The 25,801-nt window shown below is 60.8% G+C and overlaps 1 protein-coding gene across 6 annotated transcripts in view; it reads right to left on the minus strand.

Moving 5' to 3' along the window:
• Positions 1-374: 374 nt before the first annotated feature.
• Positions 375-25,801, minus strand: part of RAI1 (retinoic acid induced 1) — a 131,401-nt gene continuing 105,974 nt past the window's right edge. For 4 of the 6 annotated variants that reach the window (XM_032270692.1, XM_032270693.1, XM_032270691.1 and 1 more), the window contains 4 exons: positions 12,171-17,730; positions 7,643-7,736; positions 2,312-2,361; positions 375-1,842 (listed from right to left, as the gene is read on the minus strand). In XM_032270692.1, coding sequence (XP_032126583.1) covers positions 1,828-1,842; positions 2,312-2,361; positions 7,643-7,736; positions 12,171-17,714 — 5,703 coding nt within the window. In that variant the 5' untranslated portion in view covers positions 17,715-17,730 and the 3' untranslated portion in view covers positions 375-1,827. Of the gene's footprint in view, positions 1,843-2,311; positions 2,362-7,642; positions 7,737-12,170; positions 17,731-18,343; positions 22,916-22,942; positions 23,048-25,801 lie in introns of those variants that run through there. The other 2 variants (XM_032270695.1, XM_032270694.1) reach the window with 2 other exon arrangements.

Here is a 25,801-nt window from a genome sequence, read left to right on the forward strand (position 1 = left end):
CTGTGTCAACCCTTAGGGCCTCGATGGGCTCAGCTGTGCCCCCGTCAGGTCCCTGGGTGGCGTGGGAGGATGGACTGTCCTCCAGAACCCGTCTGTTGTATGACAGCTCGGGTCTCCCTGTAAGTCTGGCATGGCTCACCTCCCCCTTCCTGGCCCCGGTCACTTCACAGCAGAGAAGCCTCCGACCTCCCTCCCGACCTGCGGCCACACTGGAGAGGGGCCACGGCGGGGGGTGGGGGGGGCGGTTTCCTGTTCTGTGAAGGGCAGACTCCCTGACTCCATTCGTGCCCCCAACCCCTCCCTTCATTCCCATTCCCCAACTAAAGCCTGGCCCGGCTCCCAGCTGAATCTGGTCTGAATCCACGGGCTGCAGATTTTCCAAAACAATCGTTGTATCTTTATTGACTTTTTTTTTTTTTTTCTGAATGCAATGACTGTTTTTTACTCTTAAGGAAAATAAACATCTTTTAGAAACAGCTCGATACACACAATCTTCAGTGTGAAGCAATATACTAATAAGAACACTAGTCGTCTTAACATTTACAGTCTTCATATATATTATATATATGTATATGTATACATATATATACACTATATAACGAGGCCAGATATAATACACACGTTTACCATTTTACAGTCATATGTACAGGAAGTTGCTAGGGCGGCCCTGGGCTGGGGGCTGCGTCAGGTCTATCGAAGCGTGGACAGAGCTGAGGACACGGACGGACAGGCGGACGGACTGGCAGGGACTGGCCCGGGCCGGTGGTGGCTGCGTGGGCAAGGGGCATCGCGGTAGCCCCCTACCCGGCAAAGGCCCGGTTGGGGCTCTGTTGCGGGCGCACGACGCACGGCAGCGACACACGGGAGAAGCGAGCATGTTCCCAACATATATACATTCTATGTAACATATATATAGAGGGGTACACAGGTTTTGTACACGAATCTAGCGCTGTCCCTGCTCCCGTGCCGAGTGGGCGCGGCGGTCCCTGGTGGTGCACAAATGTCGCGCGTCCGCCGGAGGTGCGTTCTGGCCGCTTCTTGCGTTCTGCGCTCCCAGACTGGGCTCCAGAGGTGGGTGGAGGACTGGAAAGAGGACGAACAGAGAGGCCAAAGGGTGTCCCAGTCCCGCCCATATTCGCGGAGCCCACAACCCCTAACTGAGCATAGCCCAGGGCTACCCCGGCTTTGCCCGAACCGCACGAGAGCTGTGCGGGAAGGGGCCCCGGACGCGTTCCGCACGGTTCGTTCCAAAGGCTCCGGCCCCTCCCGCGCCGGTCTAGCCCGCTCCCAGAAAGGCTTTCTTTCTCCCCGCCTCGTCCACGGAGCTAGGAGCCGCCCTCCGCCTCTTCCAGGGCTGTTTCGACCCCCACCCCCAAGCCCAGGGCTCCCAGCTGCACGCCACGACCGACAGGGGTGGCGGCAGCACCCACGTGGAATGTGTGCCACGTCGTCTTGAGATTCCGGAGCGGAAAACCGTCCCCAGGCCAAAGCCGTTTCCCACCCCCGCCAGAGGCTGAGCGTCCCGGGGAGTCTGGCCGCTCGGCGGGCTCCACCTCTGCAAGCCTGGCCCCTGGGGTGGGCAAGAAGGCCCTGCGACGTCCGGTTCCGGGAGCAGGCAGCTCCGGAACGGGTTTTCCTCCCAACCCGGGCCGCAAGTCTGAGCCCTAAGCGGCCGGATCCACGATCCGGGACCCGGATCAAGGATCGGCTCTGGACCCGCGCGGGGAGCAGCTCAAAGGCCCGGGGGCTGCGCAGGCGGCTCCTCTCCGTCGGCGGCGGGCGGGCGGGCAGGCGGGCTCCGGCGGCTCCTCCGGCCGTTGGGGTGGATTACAACGGCAGCCTCTGCAAAAGACGCCCACCCGCCAGTTACCGCCGACCTCACCGTCCACAGGCCCCGACCCCCAGATCCCCGACCCGGGTGACGCGGGAGCGCGGCGGGGGTCTCCGCCCGAGACCGCAGGCCCTACCCCGTCCACCTTCACCTTCGTGCCGCCGTCCCGCGCCCCCGCCTGCCCTACTCTCACCTATCTGGGTGGGCGGCGGGGAGGCCGTCCCAGGGACGCCCCCAGGCCCTGGCTGCCCCTGCCCCGACGCCTGCAGGTCTCCAGCGGCGGCGGCAGCGCGCAAGAGGACCGGGACCGGAGCTGGACTGCGGCGGGGCTCCAAGGGGTGGGCGGGGGAGCTCCCTCCCTCTAGGGCTGGGCCCTGCGGGGCTGTGCGGCCCCGGGGCTCGGGACTGTGAAGGAGGTGCGGGGTGGGGCTCCTCTCCCGCTTGACTCCCATCCCCCTACAGTGCACTGTGGTCCCCTACCTTATGTTTGGGACATTTCAAAGAAAAGTTCTCTTCGATGAATATGCAACCTGTGACCAAAGAGAAGTTTCAGTGGTTAGGACAGGGTGGAGGCTCACAGCTTGAGGTTTTGTCCGCAGCCAGGAGGGGAGCCGCTGCAGGGGCTCTGTCAAAGAGCAAATCGAATCCTGCTGAAAACCCTCCACACTCCACTCCACGGTGCGGGTACGGCCCTGGCCTGGTGGTCTGGACTCACCTCACCTCCTCCGCCTCCCCCCGAGTTCCACGCGCCGCCCCTCCTCACTTGAGGTCGTCCCTCACTCCCTCCCCCAGCCTTACTCTGCCAGCCACACTTGTCACTGCGCCCTAAGAGGCTGGCCTATGTGGTGATCGTGTCCTGGTCCTTGTTTCTTCCCTACCGGCAGGCAAGCTTCCAGAGAGCACGAGCTCTCGTCTTCCCTAGATGTATGCCTGGTCTGGCTCTGCAACACCCTGTGGACAGGCTGGTGGTGGTGTTGCAGGCCTGGATTTGCTCGTCTGCTACTTCTCTCAACCTCAGTCTCCACATCTGTAAAATGGGCATTATGCCACCTACTGTAGGCCTATCGTGGAGATCGATGACGGGAGTGTACAGAAACCACCCTGGTGGGGAGCAGTGGCTCATGCCTGTAATCCCAGCACTATGGGAGGATGAGGTGGGTGAATCACTTGAGCCCAGGAGTTCAAGACCAGCCTGGGCAACATGACAAAACCTCATCTCTACCAAAAATACAAAAACTAGCCAGCATGGTGGTGCATGCCTGTAGTCCCAGCTACCCTGGAGGCTGGGGCAGGAGGATCGCTTGAGCCTGAGAGGCGGAGGTTGCAGTGAACTGTGATTGCAGCACACCAGCCTGGGCAAAAGAGCCAGACTTTGTCTCAAATAAAATAAAATAAAATGTAAAAATAAAATAAATAAATACACCACCCTGTACATGTATGGCACACAGCGGGTGCAGGAGGCAGGGGTAGAGAGGACAGCCAAGCATGGCCAGTGCTCGTGCCCACCTAGGCCTGGGATGTGCTGCTATCTCGGGGAGTCCCTACTCCCCTGCCTGCTGCCACCTAGGGAGAAAGTGGCCTTTTCCCCAGGGACCCCCCCAGTCCCTAGTCCCCTTCTGGGCTCCCCTCCCCCACCAGCCTTGCCAGCCACTGATCTAAACAAACCCCAGACCCAAAACTAGCCGGAGGCTGGCGCTCTCTCCAACATGATCCTCTGTTCACACTGGAGGTGGCTCTGTGCAGTGGCATCATGACAGGCAGTGGCCAGAAGGCAGGGTGGGGACAGCTCTGCAGCCCGGAGGGCAGGGCCAGGCAGCAGCAGGCCTCTCTGAGGCGGTCTCCCCTTGTCTCCAGAAGCTGGGGGTGCCTCAGACCTGGAAACTGCCATTCAGGGCCAGCAGCTGGAGATGCGCCACCAGCTGGTTCCCTTCCCTTGGCTCGGGCAAGCCAGACGCGGTTCTGGGGCTGAACTAGATTTTCCAAAGACACTGGGCTAAAGCCCAAGGCCTGCCCCCTGCACGCCTGAGTAGCTGCAGGCGCTCCTACCAAGGGAAGTTGAGGGTAGGAGGTTGCTACTTCCAAACAGGCTCCCTCAGCACTGCCCAGCACCGCCCCGCATCGGGCATGGGGTGGGAGACACTGGGTAAAGCCAAAAGATCTGGCCCTGGCCCTGGTGCCCGCAGCTGGGGAATGGTTCAGACAGGATACCGGGGTGTAGCAGCCTCTGCCTGCTCTTCAGAGTCACTGCTTGTCTCCAAACTGGGGTTCCTTAACAAGGATTGGATGGGGGGAGGATGAGTGGGCCAGGACAGTGCAGTGTGGGGCAGAGGCTGGCAGCCAATGGGCAGCCCTGGTGCCCTGCAGTCCGAGTGCCTGGTGCAGAGGCCTGCGGCTCCTCCCTGGCCAGACATCGGATCAGCGTGGCCGGGCTGCTCCCTCAGGCCTCACTCCCACCCCGCCTGTCTCCTGCCTCCCAGGTGCCCATTTCCCTGCCTTCACTCTCCCTCGCCTTGTTCTCCCTAGCCTTCTCTGGCAGCTGTTCCTCAGTTTCCTGGGGGTCCATTCCTCCTCCTTAGCTAGCTGTTCCATGGTGGGCACGACCCCCATTGTCTTGCCCCTTCTAGGGCTCTGATGAGCCCTCGCCTGCGGATGGTGGGTGAGACTCGATCCTCAGCCCAGCTGCCTACACTCTGTATGTCCACAGGTGCTTCTGCAGTGTGGCCAAAGGGAACCGCCGTGTGTGTAGATGGCCTGGCAGAGCAGCCCCATCCCCTCCCTGCACCCGGGTCCGCTGCGGTCACCCCATGGAGAGGTGGGCTGCACTCCTCTGTGCTGGACTTGGGACTTGCTTTGATTAACAGGACGTGGTGAAGCCCAGGATCTAGGCTGTGAGAGGCCCTGTGATGTCCCCACTCTCAGAGCCCTGCTGCCACGCCGCCATGAGGACGCACCCAGGCCAGCCTGCTGGAGGATGACACAGCCTGCGTGCAGCAAAGACAAGCTGGCCCAGCTGGGGCCACCCTAGGTCATCCTGCTCCCAGCAGAGCCTGCAGCCAACTCATGCCTTTTTGAGGAAGAATGAAGGGCTGGTGCTGAAGCCACGAAGCTGGGCCTGGAAGGGCCAACAGCGCTGCGGCATGAGCTGGCCCTATCTGCATGTGTGCACCCTACTTCTCCCCCTTCGTGCGGAAGCTGGGCGTCAGGCTTGACACCTCCCTCTCCCTCATCCCTTATGTCAAGTCCCGTGGATTCTGTGCCAGCTCCGTCTCTGAGCTGTATGTCTCCATCTGCACCAGGCAACCCTTCCTGCTTAGACCACTGCAGTAGTCCCTTAGCTCAAATCACGTCGGTGTCTCGTCTTCCCAGTCCCTTTCCTGCCTCAATCCTCACGGAGCAACAGAGTCCCTGTTATACGAGGAATGCTAGGATTTTATCTGAAACAAAAGTTCTCTCGCTCAAAGCCTAGTATACAAGTTCCACCACTAAACAGTTGCTGCCCACCTCCCTGGATCTTTTGAGGCCTGGCTTAAATGTCACCTCCTCCTGGAAGCCTTCCTAGATTACTTCCTGGTTCAGACAGGATGAACCTCTTCCACAGTGACTACTCTCTCCTTCCTGTCTGGTTTTCCTAACTTTGGCCAAGAACTATGGTTTTGCTGTCTGTCCCACTCATGGGTGAGCCCCTTGGGAGTCTGGGCAGTCCTGGCGTAGGAGGAAGAACATAGGACATGGAGCAAGAAAGCCAGGGCATTAAGTCCTGGGACTGTCCGTGCCATGCTGTGTGCCATGGGTGAGGCAGCCAGTCTGTGAAGATGGCCGGAAACAACATGGGCTTGTCGCAGGGTTGGGAGTGATTGGCAGTCCGTTCATCACTGTGGAAGGAGGAATGTGGCTCGTGGCAGCTATTATGTGGAGTGCGGCCACACGCCTGGGTAAGTGGCAGGGTCCATGTTAAACTCCGGCTCACACTGCTTAGAGTGGGAGGACAGGGCCAGTGAGAATCCTCCACATCCCGCCCCAGTGAGCCCCTCCCTGCTGGGTGCTGGCAGCTCAGTCCCCTCCCAGAAAGTATCAGGATCCAGAGTCTTCTGTGTCCTCCCTGGGGCAGGCTGGCTGGGCTGACACTGGCCAGGGACCCAGCAGGCAGGTGGGCCACAGGCTGTAGTCCCCTCTGCCCGGGGCAATGGCAGCAGGGCATCAGGTTATGAGGAGTGGCAGTAGAGGGCGCTGCTGGGAGAGTGACGGGAGCCTGGGGGGCCTGGGCTCTGTCCGCTGGGAGGTGGGTTATGACTTCACCTCTTTCCAGGCCAGAGCTGGGAGGGATTGAGGGTGAGGGGGACAGGTCTTAGAGGCTGGACCCAAAATAGGACTGAGGCGGTACTGCGTTGGTAGTGTTCATTATTCCACTCTCCTCCCGGCAGCTCCGGAGAGAAGATGCTATTAATCACCTCCATTGTACAGGTGGGGAAGCTGCGTGCAGACATATTGACCAGCTTGCCCAAGACCACACGTTAGAAACACCCCTGGGAGCCAGCGTGGCCGCGCACACCTGTGGTCTCAGCTGCTCGGGAGGCTGAGGTGGGAGGACGACTGAGCCCGGGAGGTTGAGGCTGCAGCGCGCCGTGATTGCCTCCCTGCACTCTAGCTTGGGCGACAGAGCAAGATCCTGTCTCAAACAAAAACGAAAACCCCCACCAGCACTAGGGTTTGAATCCAGGCCACAGTTGGTCCCAAATCTCCCAAAATACTGTTGTAATCAATAACTAATATTGCACGATAAGCAACTGCTTTCTTTGGATGAAATAAGGAATAGCTCTGAGCCTCAGTTTCCCCACCTATTCGATAAAGGCAAGGGCTCCCAGGTATCTCCGGCCCATGCAGTCTGTCGTTGTGTGTGTCCAGTGACAGCAGGGGCTCAGTAAATGCTTGTGGAACGTTTATTCCATGAGTTAGAGGAGGGACTGGGAGAGGATGAGGGGAGCCTGGGGCTGCCTCCAGACCCCATTACCCTAATTCAAAGCTTCCACAACTGCTCCTTGTGGCCAACAGGAAACCACGGGTCTCAGTCTCTGTTTTGAACCTCATCATCCCCAACTCATTTGGTTTTTGCTGTTGTAGTGGTGCCTTTCTCTTTGTCTCTGCTCAGTGAACTCCTATTCATCCTTCGAAGGCCCAACCCCAATACCCCTTTGTGAAGCCTGAGCTCCTCCTCGCCCGTTAGCAATTGACAGCTCTGCAGACAGCATTCCACACTGTAATTTATGCCTCTATCTTCCCTCCCTGCTCTGGGCATTCCTCAAGCAGGTGCCTGGGGAATGCCTCATTTCCACATCCCTGGCATTGCCCAGCAGAGGTCCTCAGGCAGAGAGAAAGGCAAAACAAAGAATTACCAGGGGCCGGGCACGGTGGCTCACACCTATAATCCCAGCACTTTGGGAGGCCAGGGTGGGCAGATCACCTGAAGTCAGCACTTGGGGACCAGCCTGACCAACAAGGAGAAACCCCACCTTTACTAAGAATGCAGAATTAGCCAGGCATGGTGGCACATGCCTGTAGTCCCAGCTACTTGGGAGGCTGAGGCAAGAGAATCACTTGAACCCGGGAGGCGGAGGTTGCGGTGAGCCAAATCATGCCATTGCACTCCAGCCCGGGCAACAAGAGTGAAACTCCATCTCAAAAAAAAAACAAAAAAAACAAAAAAAAAACAAAAAAAAAAAGTAGCTGGGGCAGGAGAGGAAGGAAACTGAAGACGGGGCCTGGGTTTGGGGAGCTGTGCCCAGGGTCCCCCGAACGGCTTGGACGGGCTCGTACCTGCATCGCTGGCACACGGGTAGTGATAGCTGTGGATGCATCCTTTGTGGCAGCACCCAATGGTGGCCCCGGCTTCTTGGCAGCTGGAACACATCTGATGAAAGAAAGGAAAGGCAGGTGAGTCTTCAGCTGGAGCCCAGCCCTCAAGGTTTCCAGGCTGGCGGGCCAGCTGCGGTGGCTCAAGCCTGTAATCCCAGCACTGTGGAAGGACTAGGTGGGAGGATCCCTTAAGTCCAGGAGTTTGATACCAGCCTGGGCAACATGGTGAAACTCTGCCTCTGCAAAAACAATACAAAAAGTAGCCAGGGGTGGTGGAGTGCGCCTGTAGTCTCTGCTACTCAAGAGGCTGAGGTGGGAGGCTCGCTGGAGCCTGGGAGGTTGAGGCTGCGGTGAGCTGAGATCGTGCCACTGCCTGCCCTCCAGCCTGGGCAACACAGTGAGACCCTGTTTCCAAAAAAAAAAAAAAAAAAAAAAGCCTTACAGGCTGGTTCCCTGTGGTCCCCGCCTCCTTTCTCCAAAATGGTGCAAGAAATCTGCCGGAAGGAGGCTCAGCACTGGGGCGCTCATGCCCACAAGTGTGGGGCTTTGGCACCCCCTGGACTGGTACACTGGGTAGGGAGACCCCCTCGGGGCAGCGATGCCAGTTACCACCATGGCTGTGGCTCCTGGCCGGGGTCTGTGGCATGCGTCCTGTGCGCAGGGGCTGCTGTGTCCTTATCCACTGGCTCCAACAGCCCTCCGTGGGTCACTTTCATTAACCTCACTTTATAGATGGTGAAACTGAGGCTCCCATTCCAGGCAAGAGTGAAGGCATTGGCATGGTTTTCTGCCCTCTCTGGCAGCAAGAGCACGGACGCTGGGCTGGGGCTGTTCTAGGATGAGCCCTGAGCTCTCCGGGAACCAGCTCTCAGCCTGAGATGCTGATTTCATGTAACTCTGATGCCCTCGTCCTCCAAGTCTCAAAGCTGTCCTCTGTGAAGCTTGGGGCTGCCCCACACCTGGCCCAGCTACTTAGAGTGGGACATGGCCAGGTGAGGACAGCCAGGCCAAGAAGGCCCTTGGAAGAGTGGAGTCAACCTGAGGCTGCGGAGGGAGACACCACCCAGGTGCCAGCGCCACCGTGCCACCGTGCTGGCAGGGGTAAGGAAAAGAAGGCAGCAGAGAGGGTGGTGGCCAGTGCCCAGGTGCAAAGCCAGTGAAACAAATGACAGTAGCTTCTTGTGTGCCAGTCATGCCCTCATGCCAACCTTATGATGCCATTATTGCTGTTTTGTCCAGGTTACCAATGAAAGCTGAGGCTGAGTAACCTGCCCAAGGGCTCCAGGCTGGAGCAGGGGCCCACAGGACCCCACATGCTGGTGGGGGGATGCTCCCTCCCCTCCCCAGCAGCTGAGAAATGTCTGAGAACACTGCCCTCCCCGCTGCCCTGCCCAAGCTGGGAGTGGGCAGGTGGGGGCTGTGGCCTGGGGTTTGTTCTACAATTTTGGGTTTTCAGCTCAGGGCTGAGGGCTCCTTCCCGCCTGGTCTGGGATGGCCTTCTGGGGATCTGGGGTCCAGCGTCCCCAATTCCTGACCCAAAAGGGCTAATGATACACAGGAGGCCGCTGTCCACGCGTGGCGTCGGTGTCTGGGTGGTGAAGGCTTCGCTCCACTTGCCTGCAAGTCAGCCCTACTCTCAGGGAGGCATCTGAATGGCATTTTAGATGTGAAGAAACTGAGATCAGAGTGAGGCCTCAGGCCCTTCTGACCCCAACTACCCCGAGGGGAGGGCAGGGGTGGTGGCCCGTGAACCCTGCCACAGGTGGGGCCTCTACAGACCCCGCCCAGCCCCCAACAATGCCCAGAGCCTGCTATGGGTCCCTCTCACCCCAAGCACTCCGGGCCAGGCCCCATCTGGATAGGAGGTAGGGGTCTATGATGGCTTTGGGGGAGGGGCAGGCTTTGGGCAGCCAGGGACACCAAGGTGCCAGGAGGTTAGCATGGCAGGGCTCAGAGACAGCAGGCGGGGCCCGTTCCCAGAAAGGGCCATCAAGGGAAGAGGGTATCCTGAGGACTGGCTCAGAGGTTCTGCCCTCCTGAAAGCCAAAGTGAGGCCACGGTGCTGAGGGCCGTGGCAGGGCTGTGGCCGGGGATGCAGCTGCACCCCAAGCCCCTTCCACGTGCCAGGCAGATCCGCAGAACCCCACAATCCTGCTAACAGGGTTGACATTGTGGGATTCTCAGAGGACGCCTGACTTGCCTGGAGTTATAGAACCAGCCCTGGGTGGAGCTGGGATTTGAATCAGGGTCTGACTCCAAGGATCGTGGTGCCCCCAAGCCACTGAGGCAGGAAGGGGTATGAACCGAAAGTGACCCTGGGAAGCCCCAGACCTGCCCATTCCCCCAGATGTCCCACGTCTCCGGCAGGGCGTTCCTGGTTCTGACCTTCCTGGGGCAGCCCCAGTCGTGCCGGCTGTCAAGCCGTTTCTGGAGCATGGCACAGCGGACAGGCATGGCCCAGGCAGGCGAGTTCCAGCCTCCGTGTGGCGCAGGGAAGCCGGTGCCGCTCCGACACTCACTGTGTCAGTCCAGCAGAGCGCTGTGTGTGCATGACCGGTAAGACACCTACGGCCCAGGGACAGGCAGGGATGGGCTGGGGTGCTCGGTGCTCAGGGCTGACCCCTCCTCCCTTCGGCCGGCCAGTGCTGGCTGCAGGGGACGCAGAGACGACCGGATCCCAGCCTGGTGGGACGTGAGTGTCGGGTGCACGGAGGCAGCCCCCAGAGAGGCTGAACGGCCAGGAGGCAATAGGGACAGGCTTTCAGGGAAGGGGCTGTGAAGAGGGGCGATGCCGGCAGCTGGGGCTGGGGATCTGAGGGTTTATGATGATGGGAGAGACTTGAACCTGTTTCAAGGTGCTGGGAAGGAGCCAGTAATGGGAGAAAGAGACAGAGAAAGCAGGAGAGAGGCAAAAAATCACCAACTGGGAAGAGACCCAGAGCCACCATCTGCTGGGCAAGCAAGGCCTGCTGCATCACGAAGCTGCGGTGTCCCGTCCGGGCCAGCCTTCCTCTGAGGCAGAGGCTGAAGTGAGGTGGGCAGGGCGTCTGGGCGTGGAGATGCAGCCATCCCCATGGGCAGTGGGAAGCAGGTGCCCAACACACACGAGGTGTGAGTGGAATCCACAGTGGGCACCCACCAGGACCTTGGTAAGGCCAGATGATGTCACAGCAACTGTCAGGGGCAGAGGCTGCTCAGAGGGACTGCAGGGGCACTGCAAGAAGCAGGTGGGCCGCGCTGCACCAGGGGAGGAGGCCATGTGGGGGGGGGGGGGCTGAAGTCACTGGGGCCACTCTGCTGGGTCATTCAATTGCTCAGAGGCAGGCAGCGTTCGTGCAAGGCCTCTGGAGACCCCTGCCAAGTCCCTCTGGCTTCCCTGTGACCTCAACCGCACGCAGCAGGCTGAAGGAAGGAGTGGAGGGGATGGGACTCAGGGCAGGGGCCACTGAGAGAGCAGTTGTTCCCACTGAGAGCCACCACCCAGCACTGGGAGCCGGGAGCGTCACTCCATGGAGGTCTGGATGCGGCAGTGGAGTGGGGGCTGAATGTGGGGGGCAGGAGCACGACTCTGGGGGAGTAGACCCCACTGTTACTTCCCTCAGAAGGGCAGAGGGACCTTATGGTGCTGGGGAAGTGGTGGCACCACCAGGCACGTCACACTGGGGTCACCAGAGCCACCAGGCCCCTCTGTACCGACTATCACAGGGCAGCCTCGCTCTGGAGGTTGGGGACTGCCCCCATGTAACCCTCCCGACCCCTCCTCCATGGGCACCCTCAGACCCACATTGGGGGCGAGGGGACAGAGGCACAGGGAGGGCAGGTCACAGCCGCAAAGGTGCATGGCTGCGTGGCCCGAGTTCCCTCTCACGTTGGTGCTCAGTGACTCCGGCTTCCAAAGCTGGTCTCGGAGCCAGGGGCAAGAGGGTCCGGGTCTGCCCCACCCTGCCTGTGTGACTGTGTGACCCCGTGGACTGTCCTGCAGAGGGAGGGACCCTGTGACTGGTCCATGTGTCAAGCCTGTGTCGTTGGAGGGAGTCTTCCCCTAAGCCCTCAGCTCCATTCCAGAGGCACAGGAGACAGAAACGGAGGGTGGGCAGCTTGCTCTTGCGCCACCCAGGACGGCCCCGACGTTCAATCCTGGGAGGCCGCGTGTCCTCTGGGCCTTGGCAACTCCAGGGACAGCATGGGGAGGGGCCCCGTGGGCTCTGGGTGGGGCTGGAGCCTGAAGATGCCAGGTGAGTGGGAGAAAGCTGGCATAGGGGCCCCCAGCAGGAAGTCTCCTGGGACAGGGTGGGTGAGTCCGACCTGCCTCGGCCGGACGGTGCCTCCACTTCCCCCACACAGCCCGGAGGACCCTGCAGATCATCCCGAGACTGCAGACGCATTAGGCCCATGCTGTAGCACTAGAGAGACAAGAGGCTCCCTGCCTGCCTGCATGCCTGTCCTTTGGAACCCCACGCTCCCCACCCTGGCTGGGCTGGCCTCTTACCATGTCCACGGCCACCTTCATGGCCTCCTGCAGCCCAAAGAGCTTCCCGGCCACCAGGTAGACGCCACCGGTCCACACGGCGCAGGCCTCGTGCACCCAGTGCTCCTGGGCCTCCCCGCCGGGCTCTCCCGGGGCCTCCTTGCTGCACTCGTGTCTTCGGCCCTTGTCGGCTGGGGCTGCCTCCTCGCCCCCGTCCTCCCGGCCATCGCAGCAGTAGCAGCTCTGCAGCCTCCGGGACAGGCCCCGGGCACTGGTGCGCAGTGGGCCCTGCTTGGCCAGGTCGGCTGGGCCATCAGGCCTGGGGGGCTTTCCGGCGGCGGCGGCAGCTGCGCACTCGGGGCCTTTGAGTGTTCTCTCGAGTGGCAGCGAGGCTTCCTCGCAGGTGCTTTCCGGCCGCACCTTCTCCTTGAGTTTTGGCTTCTTTTTGGGGAGGCAGTGTTCGGGGTAGTAGGGCCCACAGAGGTCCCCGAGGTCCTTGAAGTTGGCCGGGTTTTGGCAGAGGCAGCAAACAAGGCAAGAGGTACTCAGGGCCTTGGAAACCACAGGCCCCAGGTGCATGGTGGAGGAGAGGGGCAGGGAGGGCCGCGGCTGCAGGATGGAGCCTCCAGGGAGCGTGGCCAGGGAGGCCCCGGCTGCATCCAAGGAGAACGAGGATGAGGATGAGGAAGAGGAGGCAGAGGAGGAAGGCTTCCTGTGGGGCTTGGGCGCATCTCCAGGGGAGTTGACAACAGTGCATATGGTGGTGAACGCATCTCGCTTCTCCACGCGCACGAAGGGTGAGAAGGCGGGGATCCGACTGTCTGACCTCAGCCGCTTGCACGACGAAATGTACTTGAGGCGGATTTCAGGCTCTGCGGGATCCAGGGGCAGCACCTGCTGCTGCCGCCGCCGCTTGGCTCGCCCCTTGCAGGGTGAAGAGGTGGTGTTCTTGGCCCGGCCCCGAGTGAGGCGCTTCCGCTTGGAATAGCTGCTGTAGTTGGCATGGCCTGGCTGTTTCTGTGCCCTTGTCTGGGGCTGGCAGGGCCTGCCCTCGGGGGGCTGGGAGGCCAGGCCCAGCTCCTCCATCTTTGGCTTCTTGCCTCCTCCGCCAGGGCTGTCCTCGCCGGCCCCTTGGGTGCCACCGGCCCTGTCTCGGGGAGTCAGGAGCAGAGCCGGGCCAAGATAGGGCCGCTTTTCCAGGGGGCCTTTGGAGAGCCCGAGGGCTCCCGCCCGGCCTTTCCGACTTCGCTTCTTAGGTGCCAGGGCGGTCCCCCCAGGCTGCAGGACCTCCGGGGACGTGAAGGCCTCGGTTTTGAAACAGTCAGTCGAAGACAGTTTCTTACTGTTCATGAGTTTGCCTTTTAAGGATCTGTTGGTCAGATTTCTGCATAACGGATCGGCAACAGAAGCCGCTGGGAGCTTCTGCCCGGTGCCCATACTGATCAGGCCTTCCTCGGCCCCCACCGGGCTGCCCCCAGCACCCTTGAGCCCACGGTCCTTCTCAGGAAGGGATGGGCTCAGAGGATTACCGGGAGCGGGCCCCGGCGCTTTGCACGCAAACTTCTTGAGGCTGGGCGAGGTGATCTTCTGCACGATGGCTTCCAGCTTCAGGCCCCGGCCCTTCCGGGGCGGCAGCACCTTGGTCTTCATGGCCCCCTGGAAGGCCGCCCGAGAGGCGAGCTTGAGGCAGGCGTCGGGGGCCTCGGGGGGTGGGGGCTTTGTGGCGGGCTCGCCATTGCCCTTGGTGGGCTTGGCCTTCTTGGGAGAAGACATCCTCTTGAAGAGAGTGGGGGTGCCCTCGGGCCCCTCCTCCTTCCCATCTCCCCCGTTGCCGCTGGCATTGCTGCTGCTGCGGCTCCGCAAGACCAGGTTCCGCTTCTTGGTGGGGACCGGCGCCATGAAGGCCGACTTCCTTTTGAGCGCATGAAGGGGCCGGTCAGAGAGCTTGCTGCCTGCACCAGGCTTGGGGACCCTGGCCCGCTGGCTCACCCTGCCCTCCTTCTGGGGGCTGCCGGAGACCTTGAACGCGGCAGGCAGGTGGCTGTTGTCTAGGAGCTTCTTGGTGGCCCGGCAGTTGGGGAGCCTGCCCTCGGAGGGCCTCCGTCGCTTGGAGTGGAAGATCTCCTGGGTTTTGGTGCGTGACCGAAGGATCATGGAGCGCTGGTCCTTGCCAGGTGTGCCGGGTGAGTCCGTCTCCTTGGTCTTGGAGCCCATGGGACTGCTGTCGGAGGCCACAGGCAGGGCGGCCGGGTTGCTGGGGCTGGAGGCAGCCTTGGGTGAGGGCTTCCCCACCCGCTTGCCCGACTTGAAGGCGGCTCGCTGCTTGCCCGCCAGTTTGTCTGGGGGTGCAGGGGTGGTGGTCAGGCCTGGGGGCCCGGGCGTGCGGGGCTCACTCAGGGCCGTGAGAGAACGAGTGCACATCCTGGGGAGCCCCTCCGAGGCCCCCCGGCCTGGGGCTCCAGCCCCTTCCATCTGTCCCGGCGGGGGCCCCGTGCAGGATTCAGGGAGCAAGAGGTCTTTGGGCAGCGCAGGTGCCCTGCACGGGGAGTCCTCCGCCTCGGGCAGCCCCCGGTGTACCCGCCGGCTCCGTAAGCTTTTGCCCCGTGGCACAGGCTCTTTCTTCGCGATGGGCGCCTCAGGCACAGCAGGCTTGTTGGGCTTCTGGCCCAGAGAGGTGTCCGAGGTGGCAGAATCCCCCGGAGCTCGCTCCCCATCGGGCCCCTCTTCACCAGGCTTCATGTGGGACAGCGAAGACTCAAACCAGCTCTGGACCTTTGACTCGGTGCCCACGGTGGGACCCAGCAGGATGACAGACTCCCCTGAGAGGTGGCACGGGGAGCCCCAGCCGGCCTTGGAGTCCAGCACCTCCTCCACCTCCTCCTTGGTGCAGATGAGCGGGGCCTTGGGTGACAGCGGGTCCTGCATGCCAGGCCTCTGCTCGGGGCTGCCCAGGAGCTCACACAGGGAGGAGTACTCCTCCTCAGCCTCCAGGTCCTCCTTCCTGCTGGTGGGCGGCAGCAGCGGGAGGTCCCCGAAGTCGGCGGTGGAACAGCAGTGCCGGCTGTCCTCCAGCCACCGATCAGCCTTGCCCACATCGGGGCACTGCAGCAGCCCGCCTGCCTCCTCCTTCACCCCACCCGCCTCCTCCTGCTTGAAGTCCCCAGGCAACGAGACCACCTTCTCCCCCGGGGGCTCCTCCTCCTGGAAGCCCAGGCAGGCCGCAGCCTCATGGGCGTCCCCTTTGCTGACGCTGTCCGAGGCCTTCCCACCCTGCTCCAGGCCCTTGGTGAGGTCGCCGGGGTGCAATCCCCACCTGGGACAAGCATCCCCCAGGTTTTCCTCTGGCCAGGCAAAGGGGTTAGCACTGTCTGCCGAGCTGACAGCAGTCGTGTCTGGGAAACAGTCAAAAGCTGCTGTGGTAGGGTCTGGAGCCGCCACCCCAAGGGTGGGCTTCGTGCCAAAGGAGAGAGGACCAGTTGTCTTTTTGGGGTCAGGGGTAGCGAAGGCCACGGAAGGGTCTTCGAACAGCCCTGGGCTGAAGTCCTTGGTGGTGCCACCCTTGTCCAGCTGCAAGGGGTCGGGCAGGGCCTCCGGCTCCCCAGGCCGGGGCCACACACCCTTGGCCACAGAGTCCAGGCAGGCGCTGTGGTTCTCCAGCGAGAAGGGTGGCTTGCTGCTGTCCTTGGCCAGGCTGGACGCTTCGGCCCAAGCTTTGTCGGCCTTCTCGCCGATGGCTTCCTGCAGCCCCAGGATCTCGGAGGCCAGGTCCTCCTGTGCCAGGGCGCTCAGCAGCAGCCGAGGACAGTCCCGCTCGCCCGCCACGAACTTGGAGAAGCTGTCGAGCGGCAGACTGCCATGCAGGCTCTGCAGGGAGTCGTCAGATTTGGTGGACATGTCGTCAGGAGAGGTCACAGAACAGGTGGACACGGACTCGGGCTTGGCCTTCGAGTTGCTGTTGACCCTGGCAGGGCTGCCACGGGCCTGGCTGCAGTAGAGGAAGCTGCGCTCCAGCGGGTCCTCGGAGCCGCTCAGGTAGTCGGCCTCCTGCGGCTCGGCGTGCGTGGACTGCGGCGTGCTGCCCAGCGGCTCCGACAGCGGGGTGCCCGCGGGCTCGGCCGAGTAGCCGCTGCCTTCGGGGCTGCAGTGCTGGCTTTTGTGCTGCTCCGGGGTCCTGGACACGAGGTTCTTGACGCCTTTCTTTTGCGGCACGGCAGCCTTGGACAGCAGCAGCTGCTGGACGGTGCTGGAAATGTTCTCCACCTGTGAGGTCAGCGCCGTGAGGCTCTGCAGGCTGAGGTCCGACAGCAGGCTCTCGGGGAGCTTGTCCTTCTGCAGCGGCTTGCCGTTGCCGGCCTGGGTGTCCACGGAGCTGGTGGCATCCGTCGGGGAGGGGTTGAGCAGGGGCATGAAGTGGCTGTGGTCTGTGATCCCCGCGGGAAAGGCCCCTGTGCTCAGCGGCTGCTGGCTGTAGGGGAAGTTCTCCAGGTTTGGCATCAGCGGCGACGGAGTGGAGCTGTAGGAGGGGGAGCGGCCCACGGAGCGGGCGGGCGAGTGGCTGGAGCTGGGGCTGAAGGTCTGGTAGTACTGCTCCGGGGTCCGGACCGCGGCGTCCGGCTGGCAGTAGCCCTGGCCTTGCTGCCCGTAGTGCTGATACTTGGCGAGGTTTTGGTAATGGAGGGTTTCCTGGGCATGGTGCCGGCTCTGAAGAGCTTGCTGCTGCTGCTGCTGCTGGTGGTCATAGCTGAGGCGGCCTGACTGGTAGGCGTGAAGACTCTGGACCCGCTGCCCCGGGGCCAGGCTGGAGCTGGTGGTCAGCGGCCTGTCGTGGGGCTGGGCAGTCGGCGCCGTGCAGCTCTTATAGGAGTGGGCCCCCTGCCCGCCGCCCTGGACGGAGGAGGAGTAGGTGGAGGAGGTGGGGAAGGACTGGGAATGCTGGGGAAAGTGGGTGCCCTGGGGGAAGGGCAGAGGGGAGGCAATGTCGTTCTGCAGCTTCTGCCTTTGCAGCTTGGGGTATGCCAGGGGCTGCTGGGGCAGCGGTGGCTGCTGGACGTGCAGGGAGTGAGTCCGAAAGGGCACCTGGGCGCCCTGCTCTGCATACTGCCTGCTGGGGGCCACTGCTGTCTTTTTCATTAAGTTCTCATCATACTTGCCCACCCCCGCTGGCAGGGGCTGAGGCTGTGGGGGTGGTGGCTGCGGGGCCCCCCAAGCCTGCAGGCTCTCCTCACCAGCATAGCGGCCTGGGTAGGGGCTGCTGTCCTGGGCGCCGTAGCCGGGGAAAGCTGGCCTCCCCTGCAGGGCCTGCTGCGTGGGCAGGGCCTTGCTGCCTCGGTGGTACTTGTCAGCAGCCACCGTGGCCGCTGTGCCAGAGGGCGTGCCGGTGCCACCCTCGTAGCTCGGGTAAGGCTGCGGGTTATAATAGTCCTTGGCGAGCAGCCGCTGCCGGTCACAGCTTAGCCCGGCCTGACTCGGCTGCCTGTAATTCTCCAGGCGTGATGTTTCCTGCGAGGTCTGCTGGTAGTTCTGTTGTTTGCCATGGAAACCACACCTTTCTCGAAAAGACTGCATGACTCGGGCTGGTTATCTGTGAAAAGAAAAAGGGAGGGAGGGAGGGAGGGAGGGAGGACAGGCAGGGAGGGGGCAGAGGGATGAGTGATTCAGATGGACCACTTCCTTTTGCCTTAGAAAGCACCCTCCCACCCACCTCCCCACCCTGCCTGCTCCCCCGCATAGCTCTTAATATTCCCCCCTTCGCCTGAGCGTCCCCACCAGCTGTGCACATATTGACAACTTCTGTGTCAGGGAGGTGTGCTGTGTAATTCCCGCTCCCACACTGCCTGCAGCTGAGCCTTGCCAAGGATGGCCACCGACGCAGGAGGCAAAACCGGCTGCCCAGCGCCAGGTCACTGGGGAGCTACCCTACCCCCCGCCCCCTCCGCCAGCTCCTTCCCACTGCCCCCCACCCACCACGCCCAGCCCTTCCTGACAGCTCAAAAGCATTTAGCAGAGCAATTCCCGCTCCCCTGTCCCCCAGGGACTGCTGGATCCTGTAATCTAGTCCCTGCTCGGCCATGTTCAAGCGTGACCCAGCCATGCTGGGGACCGAGGAGGGTTTGCCCCTGCCCCAGGGAGGCCGCCTGAGCGCACGCACAGACATATGTATGCTCATACACACGCACACACGCATGCACACACACCTCCTCGATCACTGCCACGCCATCTGGAATCTGTCTGTTCCTTCCAGCAGACGTCGATTAGGGGCTGCCAAGCCACCATAGACATAAAACGTCCCCTCCTCTGACTCTCAGGAACGAAAGACAGCAGCACCTGCCTCCCGTTTTTGATATCATAGGTGCATAAACAGATTACGTGGCCCAGAGTGAGGGAGTGCATACTAATGGGGCTAGAGATGCAGTCCCACGGCCACGGAAGGGCACAGCTCACCACCCCCGACCCCCCGTACTGGGGGACGAAGCCCTGTGGCTCCTGGCCAGCCCCTCCCCAACTCTGCAGGAGAGGGCTGGGGCAGGCAACACCCACGAGCCCATCTGGTTATGATTTTAGGGCCCGGGGCCCAGGTGGGGGTCTAACCTGCCCCTGCCCCCAAAGCAGAATCCTGGGTCAGGAAAGGAGCCGGGGTGGGTTGGGGGAGCCTTTCCAAGCAGAGCATCTGCCGGCCCGGCGTCCAGCTTCCCCCAGCTGACTCGCTGGCCTGGCCACCCCAGAAGACCCCTAAAAGAGGGATGGAAGAAAGAAGGAAAATGGCCCAGGTTTTGGAGGAAGTGCACGGAGGGTCTCGCCATCCGCCGAGTCCCAGAAGGCTTGGGATTTACCCAGAACCACGCTGGCCCGGAGGCAGGAAGAAGGGGGCCCAGCTTGGCCTGTGTGGCCCAGGCCCCCAGGGGGACAGGGGACTTTCTAGTGCTGGTTCCCAAATGCTCCAAAAAGGAAGGGGTGGCCTGCCTCCGGCTACAAACACTCCAGGTTGTTGAAGGGGTCAGGAAGGGGCACAGAGAAGGAGAGGCATGCAGAGTCAGGGAGGGAAACAGGAAAGAGTGAGGGAGAGCTGTGGGCGGCTGCTACGTTCACCCCTCTTCCTTCGCCCAGACCCCACCACAGGTGCCTTCCTCATTCAGTGTCTAGGGATGGATGCAGGGAGGGGACAGAGGGCCTCCATGTGCCTGAGAGCAGGGCAAGCCCAGGGCAGCCAGACGGCCCCCAGGAGCCAGCCCATCAGCCCAGTGCTGGGACCACCTCTCGTGCCCTGCAGAGTTAGCCTGCCCTGGCCGGGGAATGCAGGACACCCAGCCCAGTGGGGGGCCGGCCACTTTCCTGAGAGGCAAGCCCCTGCCCACTGGCTCATCAAAGCCGCTTCCCTCTGCTCCCCCTCCTCTCCCTGGATTTGTCACAGGCATCCCTAACAAGCCTCACGCCCGCTCTTCTGACCCACTTCAATCCTACCCCTGGCGGCTCAGATAAAACATTACAGGAGGTTCCTGCTGCGACGTGCCAGCCCAGAGGAGCTGGGAACGGCGCTTGGTTCAGGTCTGGCAGCTCCCTGCCAGGTGGGCAGCCTCTCGCTCCTGCCCTGGCCAGATCGCCACAGGGCAGCCCAGGCGATCCTGTGCCCAGGCCGACGGCACGGCGCCCGCTCCCTGCCCTCCCCAGGCGCATGTTTATGAGCCCAGAATGTGCAAACCCAGGACCACTCTGAAGCCTGCGCCTCGTATATCTGCACAAATTACATTTCGGCTTTTATTAGTCCCAGATCACTCTCATTTCCTGCTGAGTGTCCTGTGGATATCATTAACATTTCTACGGCTTTATTTTTTATTTTTTTTCACATTCTCCAAAATGCATTACCAGAAACATTATTTAAAGAGAGACAGACAGAGACAGAGATGGGGGCTCTCACCAGTGTCCCCTCCCTGCCTGTCCGTCTGCATCCCTCCCTCCCTGTTTAATCGTCCAGCTGCTGCGTCTTTTAATTTAGCCGAGCTGTATTACAGGCAGGTTTCCCAATACACACGAGCAGCTGGATGCGGTGAAAGCATCTATCGCTAAGGAGACAGTTCAATTAAAACACGAGCCCAGTACTGATGGAGAATGCAGGCAAAAATGCTCACCCCAACACCACCCCAAAACCCAAGGCAAAGGGAGGGATGGGAACAAAGGCACAGGCTGCCTCTCAGTGCCAGCCAGGTCCCACCGCCAGCTCTGCTGGGAGACAATGGGGCACTGCCTCTTTAAGGGCTGCCTCAGGCCTGCTGTGGGCTCTGTTGTTATTAATTGTTGTGATTATGATTACTTTTCATGAGCACTAGGACAGCACTAGGGAGAGGCAGGCAGTAGGGCTGGGCTGGGCTGGGTGGGCCTCAGAAGAGGAGTGGGCAGAAAGAGGCTCCCTGGCAGAGTGATGGTGATCTTTGAACCTGGAGGCGGGGAGGAAGTGGCCTACTGGGCACACTGTGGGTTTGGCTGTGGCTTGGGCTGGAGGGAGAAGGGGTGGTGGGTGGGGACTGGCGACAGCACCCCCCTTCCCCCTGGGCTCGCTCCTCCTCGTGGTCCAGCTCAACCACACTGCGCAGAGAGTCCTCACTCACTCCCACCCATCCCTTTCTGGCCCACCTGCCTCTCCTCCCAGACACCCGGTCCAGGCCTTATCTCCAAAGTTCTTGCTGAAACTAGAAGGCAGGAGGGACGGCGTCTGGTGCATCCTCTAAGCACCAGATACAGGAAGACTTCACCCTCAGAATCAGCTCCTGGAACTTAGCCTTCTAGCGCTGGACAGTGGAGGCAGGCCAGGCACAGCGGGAGCAGGAGCTGGGGCCACACAGCACTCAGAGCACCAGGATTTCCTCAACACAGCAACAGGAGTCCCCACTCCAAGCCGTGAAACAGTGGGGGCACAGCCCTTCTTTTAGGCAAAGACTCCGGCCCTTCCCGTCCAGAAATCTACAGGGCTACAGGGGCAGGAGCAAGGTGTTTGCAGACACCTACTCTGTGGGGCTTCTCCAGCAATGCTTTGATTAATCTTCTCCTCCCCCTTTACAGAAAAAAGTGAGCTTCGGAATGCGTGCCCTGCCTAGGACCCCAGCGAAGAGCCCACCCACAGTGATGCTCCATGGCAGGATGCCCTCAACAGCAGCGGCAGTGACTGGACCCCTGGTGGACACCCCTGTCCTGAGCCCTGCCGAGAGGTCCCACTTTGGAGGATGCTCTCTTGGAGCAGGTGCAAGCCACAGCTGCTGTGGGGCAAGGGGCTGAGCTGCAGCCCGCGACGCCGAGCCCCAGGCTGGGGGCCTCGCTTGTATTTTTATTCTGTCCTCATCTTTAAGTAGCCAGACCCACCTCGGGTGGGTCCACTAATGGGCAATGATGGTCACCAGCTGCCCGCTGTCACCAAGGCAACTACTGTCCCCTGGGCAGCTCAGGGAGTGGTCATTAGGCCTAAAGCCTCCTCAGACCCCAGGCTTGAGCCCCCAGTCAGGGAAATGGGCACAGTGTGGGGCAGAGCTGCTGTGGCTTCTAGGGAGCCCTGCTGAGAGGCAGTGGCTGGGACTTTTTCCTGAGAGAGGGAGGCGGGGAGGGAGGGAGAAACGGGGCTAGGGGCTTCCTGATCCCCAGCAGTAGCTCCGAGGCCTGGTTCTATCCCACCTACTTACCCAAGGTGGCTTTATGATCTGGTTTCCTGATTTGCAGCTGCAAGAAAAAATGGAAAAACCCAACCCATTCTAGGCCTGGGAATCTCAGGAGGAGCGTACCAGGGCTCAGGAAGCTGAGGAAAGTCCAGGGAGGCATGGGGAAGGTGGAACCCCTCGGGCCTCCCCACCTGTTGAGGGTGATGAATACTCGATACAGGAGACTTGGTGAAAATGAGGAATGGTTGGCCGAAGTCACTGCTGTCCTGTGGGCACAATTCCATATCCCCGGGGCCTGGTGTGAACGGGGGGAAGGGGGCGAGTTTCCAAGGAGCCCACAAGACAAGAAGGTCGTGTGCTCGCAGGCCTCTGGGACAGGTTAGGGTCCGTGGGCTGGGAGGCGTGCTTGGGGCAGATGGAGGACCCTCCTAGGACATCAGGAACCCCAGAAGACCAGGCAGCCCCTCCAAAGCATGGCCTCTCTACAGCACCCTCTGTGGGCAATGCTTGGATATTCGTCCCGCCCCTCCTCATTCACGGCCTTCATATCATGAAGGAATCTCATGGGGTGACCAACACGCCCTCTATGTAGAGTCTGGGAGTCCCAAATACCGGGAAGCCAGTGATGGGGTGAGAAGCAGGAGGGCAGCCCCAGCCAGCCCTATTTGGAAGTTGGGGGAGCCCTGGTGTGGCTGGGGACTCTGGGCTCTTCGGGGTGCACCAAGTGGAGGCGTCTGGGCTCTCCAGGTGTTGGAGAAGCCTCCCCTCACAGCCCCCAGTGCCATCTCCTCCACAGACCTAGTTGTGGGGACAGCTGACACCTGCTGAGCTACCTGAATGGAACCCACCTGCTGGCCCAGCCCCACCTGCTGTTCCTGGGCACGGCCAGGCCCCCTGCCTAGTGCCCAGGTCTCCTAACGCTGAACCTGTGCCCTCCACTCCCACATCACCGACCCTTGGTGCCTGTTCCTGGGATGCAGCCATCAAGGGGCCTGGAGACCTGGGCCCCACAGTCCAGGGGTGAGGGGCAGATGGCCAGGTGTCCCACCTCTACTGTGAAGTGGGAGGAGCAGGAAGGGATTCCGCAGCAGCCGCAGGCATTCCAAGGCCCCCCATTCCAAGGCCCCCCGGAGGAGGCTGCGGGAAGGAGCTCACCTATTATCAGCTCTGTACTGATAAGTCTCTTGTGGACAATAATTTTTTTTTTTTAGATCACTGTATTGACCACTGAACAAAAAGCATCACCACCTCTCTGTGTCTCTGTCAAAATGAAGAAAAGACAAAGAGGGGGGTGTTGATTGCTGGGACGCAGTTAACAGGGCCAGGGTCTGGTGAACCAGGCAGCTGTCCAGGTCCTGCAGGGGACACAGCCTCTGTCCCTCCCCAACCAGGCCAGGCTGATGCCATCACATACAATTGGTCCCAGGCCTAGCAAGACCAAGGCGCTGGCTCAGACTCTGGCACAGGGGTCAGATGGGACTCACAGAGGTGCTCCCAGCCAGCTCCGTTCTCCCCACCCCAAGCCCCAGCAGTTTCTGCCCTTGTGCGAGGCCACACGATAAGGAGGAGATAGACTTGGTGTGGCTGCCGGCTTTGAAAGGAGGCACAGGACCCTCCAGCCCCAGCCTTATCCTCTCCACCCCACGTGCCCGGAGGGTCCATGACTTACTTCCCTTCGGAAGTGAAAACACAGGTGCCCAGCCTGTGAGCTTGTCTGACTGCTGGCTGTGTGACCTTGGGTGAGCCTTTACCTCTGGAGATGTCACTCCCAGATCTACACGTCTCTCCACCCTGGCTCCTAGTCTCCGCTCCTCACCTTCTCAAGAAGCCTTCCCCCACCACGGTTAGAAGCAGCACCCCTCGCACCCCCACGACGACCTGTTGTAGTCCAACCTGACTTGCTTTATTACTGGTCTCCTCTTTGGAACAAAAGTTCCACGAGAGCAGGGATTTCTGCCTGTTTTGTTCACAGCCTATTGTCCATTGTCCAGAACAATAAATATTTATTGAATGAATACTGCAAAACATGCCACAGTAACCCTGTGAAAATACCCAGGAGCCATGGAGTGGCAGCACAGGGCACACATGGGGGGCCAGGCGGCGGAGTCAGGGGCCGCCACTGCTGTGCTTCATTCATTCGACAAAGAACATCTTCCGGAGGCTTGGCAGGGAAGTGGGCAGGTGGGTACGAAGGCAAACTGGCAATCCTGCTCCCAAATAAAGTGGAGGGGGGCAGCAGCACCAGCAGACTGTGGCCACTGGGGAGTGGGAGGTCAGGGTGCCAGAGCTTCTGAGTTTTCCCTTGAAAAAGTCAGAAATCGGGATTTTATAAAAAGGGATCTCTCATTTAAGAAAACGTTATCAGGCCGGGCGCGGTGGCTCACGCCTATAATCCCAGCACTTTGGGAGGCCGAGGCGGGTGGATCACGAGGTCAAGAGATCGAGACCATCCTGGTCAACATGGTGAAACCCCGTCTCTACTAAAAATACAAAAAATTAGCTGGGCATGGTGGCGCGTGCCTGTAATCCCAGCTACTCAGGAGGCTGAGGCAGGAGAATTGCCTGACCCCAGGAGGCGGAGGTTGCGGTGAGCCGAGATCGCGCCATTGCACTCCAGCCTGGGTAACAAGAGTGAAACTCCGTCTCAAAAAATAAATAAATAAAAAAAATAAAAGAAAATGTTATCAACCAAGTAAAAAGTTGTTTATTTCATAGTCTAGAGTTCAAGAGAACCTGTCTGTGGTCTGTATTTGATCACAAGCTCCCTGGGTCAATGCTGACAGAACCCATGCAGAAATGCAGGGGGATCTACCTGCCTGGGCTTGATGGGGCACACAGCAGGCGACCAGCGCAGGAGGAACAGTGCTCCTTGGCCCAGGAGAAGCTCTGGGACCAGCACAGACCAGCGGGGCAACGCAGGAGAGCAGAAAGGCGAGTGCCCTGGGCTGGGGGCGTGGGGGGAGAGGCAGGGCAGACCCCTGCAGGAGGGACATCCAGCAACCTTGGAAAGGAGGTGCAGAGAGGAGGGGGCTGCAAAGGCTGGAGGCTCCCACAGCTGATGAGAACCTCTGTGGCATTCCACACTAGACATGGGGTGAGGCCCCGCCCCCACTCTCCTGGGTCCCCCGCCAGGCTCCTTGGTGGCTCTCATCGCCGTGGTAATTACATAATTGATGGTACGATGAGCTGTTTCACATGTGCCTCTCTCACTAGAACGTAGCGTGAGGACAGGGACTGCCTCTGTTGACCCTAAGCTCCAAGCCCAGAAACTGGCCCCAGCGTTGCCCCTTCAGTATTGCTTGGATAAATAAACAGACGAGATGGATCCGGGTGCTGGGCTCTTTTAACTCTCAACGTGACTTGCTTTATTAGTTACTGGGTGCACTTAGCCAACACAGACTGAAGGGATGATATCCAGAGACAGGTTTGAGGTTGAGGGGCCTGGAGGCCAGGATGCAAGCAACAGCCAATCAGGAAGGAGAGAAAGTGTGTGCTCGCTCCCCAGATCCCCTCGCGCCTGCACTGGTTCACTTGTGGAGCACATTTCTGCTCAGCTTACAGTCTGGATGTGGGCCAAGCTGGGTGCCAGGGACACACACGAAACAGTAACATGGCCCTCGCTCTCCAGAGGCAGAAAGGCACATGGACAACTGCCATGTGGTGTTGAGATGCAGTGACACCCGAGGCGCCGTGGGAGTGGGAAGAGGAGGTATCAGAGGAGGCTGGAAGAAGAGGGGCTTAACTATGTGAGGCAGGGTGAAAGTACCCCATGTAAGCAGCAGCCTGGGTGGGGCTGGGGAGCTGCAAAGAGCAAGTGGGGTCCCCTGCAGTCACCTCCCACCTCTGCCAAATTCTCTGGGCCTTCCCGGAGCTCAAGCGGCCAGGCTGCTGCAGCCAGTGCTCAACGTCCTCTGTCCTCATGGCACCAATCCCTGGCAATCCTGCAAAGTCACCCCATCCATTAGCTGCCTGCATCATGGCTCCCCGCCGCTCCACCCTTCTGTGTGCCTTGAG

Source organism: Sapajus apella, unplaced genomic scaffold (assembly GCF_009761245.1).
Source record: "Sapajus apella isolate SASKATOON/1434 unplaced genomic scaffold, GSC_monkey_1.0 scaffold215, whole genome shotgun sequence".
Taxonomy (NCBI): Eukaryota; Metazoa; Chordata; class Mammalia; order Primates; family Cebidae; genus Sapajus; species Sapajus apella.